The sequence below is a fragment of the Charadrius vociferus genome, unplaced genomic scaffold, assembly GCF_000708025.1.
Source record: "Charadrius vociferus isolate BGI_N301 unplaced genomic scaffold, ASM70802v2 scaffold301, whole genome shotgun sequence".
NCBI classification, from domain to species: domain Eukaryota; kingdom Metazoa; phylum Chordata; class Aves; order Charadriiformes; family Charadriidae; genus Charadrius; species Charadrius vociferus.
In genome coordinates this window covers 1,478,196-1,482,644 of record NW_009646842.1, presented here as the reverse complement: position 1 = coordinate 1,482,644, position 4,449 = coordinate 1,478,196, and the positions used below count along the sequence as shown (strand labels likewise).

Genomic DNA, 4,449 nt, shown 5'->3' with positions numbered 1-4,449 from the left:
GAAGGCCAAGCGCAGGAACTCCCTGGAAGCCCAGAACAGCGACGACAGCCTGATGCGGCACCGGGCCCTGCTTCCCCTGCAGAACAGCGAGCCCCTCAGCGTTGAGCCCGGCTTCCAGGCAGCATCCAGCCCAGAGACCAGCTCACAGGAGTCAGTGGTGGGAGACACCAAAGAAGAGATACCAAGCCCTGAGGCAGAGCCTTCCCTGCCATCGGCTAACTCCCGAAATTTTATAGGCGCTGGAGGTGGCTCTGTCACAGAGAACACGGTACATTCCTAACAAAAGAAGATCATGAAAAGCACACCAGCCCCCCAAGAGGAACTTACTCACCTCTTGCTTCTGAACGGGAAAGACAACAAAGACACACTCCTGTGACACAGCCCCACCACACCTTACTGTTAGCGCTGGCAGGGTAACACACGTGCCTCCAGAGGAAGGACTGTGTCTGGGGAGCCTTGGACTGAATTTGCGTTAGCTTTATCGAAGCCAGGACATCTCAGAAGGACAAGTGAAGATCGCCTCTGGTGGGGCTTAAGCAGAAGTCTGCATGCCGCCTTGCCTCTATAAGCTTTTCCTGCCAGACGGCAATTCAGCTGACTATGGGAGGCACTAGGCAATTTCACTATACTCTGCTTTTACATTTATGTATAATATTCCTCTTTCCCACTATGTATGATATTCCCTCTTTATCCAGTATATGTGATCTGTAACCATGTGCATCAGGACTCTCAGCTCTACAAAAGTAAGGTACACGGTTTCGCTTGGGGAAAGTACAGTCATGGGGAAAATAAAAAAGCCCCCCAACATCCTGCACGCTGTGTACAGCCAAGGGTGTGAACATGTAAAGTATTTAATGTGACAGAGCGCCCTGCTATTTATATTTAGTAAATGTCCCAATCTCTCCTTTCTGCCCAGCAGGAAATATTGGACAATACTCTTCATAGACTCCATTGCACTAGGCCGAGCTACTAAGGTTCCTACTAGTTTCCTCCAGCTGAGGTAGCTTTATCTCCAGCCTGCCTGCTTTGGTGGAGGGGGAGAACAGCTTGCAAATCCCCCCCCACCCCCGGAGAACGTTGCGAGAGCACAATGAGATGTATCCATGATTGATTATGTCGCTAGTAGTTGTATGCTTAACAAAGTGTTGCTGCTGTAATATTCCACATGGCATACATGGCTAACCCTCTCACACCATAGTCAGTGTTGTGCTTTGCCATATTAATCTGCCTCTCACCTACACAGAGCATTGCGCTAGCCGTGACGATACTGGTGGGCCTGACACAAAACAAATGAAACGAGGTGAAACGGAGGAGTTAGGGATGGAGAAATAGCCCCCAGAGGTGGTAACACGATTGCAGGAGTGGGTGAATATCTTAAGTGTGTGTTGGTAGATGCCTGAAGGAGGAAGACGTACAGGCCTGTGCTCTGAGACATGCACGAAGAGAAATGGGTAAATTGGCTGTGTTTTGGCTCCTATAGGCCACCTACTAGGTTATTTCCCTCCTGGCTCATCATGAAAGAGGGCACCTAGCACAAGAAGGGTGGGCTGTACCTAAAGAAAAACAGTAAGGACTTCAGCAGAGAGCATAGCGGAACTTCATTCCTCTTGACGCTTGTCCCACTCCCCCAAAAGCAGACATAAGTGCTCCTGGTTTTGCAAGGCATACCTGGTTCCTCTCCATCCATGCTGGAAAGTTTGAAGTAAGAGAGTCATTAGAAGAGCTATTTGTTGCAGCCCGATGAGAGAAAGAGCACCCCTCAACAGCCTGGCAGGAGAGGTGGGGTTACGTTGCAGAACTTATTTCCCTCTTCCCAGATCCCGTGTGCAAGAACAAGCGTCTGACATGAAGACGTCAGTGCCTTCCCTCATCAAACGTGAGGGTAGACCACACCACGGTGGAAAGGTAGACGGGTCTGCAGGTTAGCGTGAGCTGAGACAAAAGGACTGTGTGAATGCGTTGGGGAAAATACCACAATTCTCTTGTTACTGTTTTCGCTCGGTTGTTCTTTTGCCAGAGCAGGCAAATAAAACTTACAGGTGACATTACTGCATAAAAAACTTGGGTTTGCCACCTCCGCTTGTTGCTGATGAGGAAGAGGAGTTTTGGCTTAGGAGAGCACAGTGGAAGTCCAGAAACTCAAGAAGCACGCTATTAAGACAAGTTATTTTAACACTTTTGTTGATCTGTTACATTCACCCCAGAGTGGGCTCAAATTTTAATTACACCATGGGAGAACCAATCCAACTTTAAATGTAAGGCCTGCAAATCACAGTATTTGATTAAAGCTATGACACAGCAGGTTAAAAGAAAAAAAAATTGAAAACACCAATTCTTGTGGCCACACTTTTGGAAACCACATTCTACCCCTGGAACCAGTGGGAGTTGCTCATTGCTTCTGAAAAGTGACATCCTGTCCTCAGGCTGCTGACTGTGACGTCTAGGCTTAATTTAGGGCACAGAATTGAGACCCGTGGTCTCCTGAGTCTAAATGCACGAACGGAGATGGGCACTAGGTGGCGGAAAGGGCTAAAAAAAGTACTTTGATTACGGCCCACACTTCTGAAAATTTCAGTAGCCAAGTAGTTTTAGTCCTAGTGAATCATTCCTACAGGCAAAAAACAGTACAGTAGCCCCTGAGCCACAGCCAACAGCGTTGAAAACAGTGAAATGCTTAATGAATGAACTGAAAACAACACAGGATACAAACCGAAGACTGTGTTCTCACACTGCAAGTTCTCACTGTTCTGTCTCACAACAGACAGTCATCACAGGCTGCCTTGTTTGGAGAACAATACTCACTGGCTATGCACACGGTAGATAACGTTGACATTTGGGTGGTTTTCATTCTTTGGGTGGTTTTCATTCTTTAGGTGGTTTTCATTCTTTACATCTACCTAAAAGGAATTTGTACCCTGGCACACGATGAGGCTCCAACAGCTGCCATAACTTTATAGCAACAGACCAACGGTGCTCAATTTGCTGGGGAACCCCCAGCGGCCCCCACTGCACGTGTACCCTGAGCTCTAAGCCTTGAGCTCCACACACTGTGTGAGAGCCGCCGCTGCAGCCTATTCTAGTGACACACACGCTTAGATGAAAGGGAAGTTCAGTAAACAAGGACTCCCTTCATGAAGGTGATTTGCAACCAAACCCTTTTTCCGATGCATGGAGGAGGGTTTGTGTTCGTGTTCTCATCCTGCCAGGTCCAAGAGAAGAGGAAGTTTGCTCTGACACCTTTCCAAAAGCCCGTGTGTCACATAAGACGATACCGATGAAGATAAGCTGGGTAACATCTACCTGTTGAAAGCTCAAGCCGGAGAACCTCCATTGGCATGTCCCACCAGGTGAATGGCTGCCCCACGCTTTTGCCCCCACGGCTCAAAAACCTACTGGAAAGCAAGTGCCAACGTGGTGTTTGCTGAACCATCCAGTAGAGAAGCAACAGCAGTGGGGACAGAAGCAAAGAGTGTGTCAGCTTTGTGGTGGGATTTCCATTTGCAAACTTGGCTGACGGGCAGGGAACCGTCCCAGCTGAAGAGCCCGATCCTTCACCCCCACTCTGCTCACAACCCCCACAGAGCTCTGCTTGCCCACAGCCCCAGCGCAGCGTTTATTTGTTCTCCACAGAGGAGATGATACCAGGTGAAAGAAATCCTTCTTCCCCATTCTGTTTCATTATTCTCACCATGTCCTCCCTACCAGTGCAGGAGGTCCATTCAGTATGCAATACCTGCTGCTGTTAAATCATACAGTGGTTTATGTTGGAAGACACCTTGAAGATCATCTAGTTTCAAACCCCCCTGCCATGGGCAGGGACACCTCCCACTAGACCAGGTTGCTCAAAGCTCCATCCAACCTGGCCTTGAACACCTCCAGGGATGGGGCATCCACAGCTTCCCTGGGCAACCTGTGCCACTGCCTCACCACCCTCAGAGTGAAAAATTTCTCCCAGGTATCTAATCTAAATCTACCTTCTTCCAGTTTGAAGCCCTTACCCCTCATCCTATCACTACATGCCCTTGTAAAAAGTCCCTCCCTGGCTCTCCTGTAGTGCCCTTCAGATACTGGAAGACCACTGTAAAGTCTCCCCAGAGCCTTCTCTTCTCCAGGCTGAACAACCCCAACTCTCTCAGCCTGTCCTCATTGGAGAGGTGCTGGGAAGTGGGGAGTGGGAGGGAGGTGGTGGTGGTCGTTGTTCTTCCAAGGAATTTGGATGTTTAAATTGGGGGGAAATTTAGCTAAAGACCTGAACGTTGGGCCCGAATTCTCACCCGGGGGTTTCTCAAGGGCTGGGTGAGTCACAGAGGCGACACCCACTGAGGACAGGCCGCCTGCAGCTCATTCCCCAGGCAGCATTTTTATGGCAACTCTTGCTTTTAGCTTTTTTTCCTTCCACCTTTTCCGAGCAGACCACGGGACGGGAAGCTTTCTGCCAACCCGCAGCCA

General features: G+C 49.2%; 1 protein-coding gene across 1 annotated transcript in view; it reads left to right on the top strand.

Moving 5' to 3' along the window:
• The window catches only part of CASR (calcium-sensing receptor), a 41,509-nt gene extending 41,229 nt beyond the window's left edge, over nucleotides 1-280 (top strand). The window contains exon 7 of the mRNA XM_009893091.1: nucleotides 5-280. Coding sequence (XP_009891393.1) covers nucleotides 5-280 — 276 coding nt within the window. The remainder of the gene's footprint in view (nucleotides 1-4) is intronic.
• The last annotated feature ends 4,169 nt before the right edge of the window (nucleotides 281-4,449 follow it).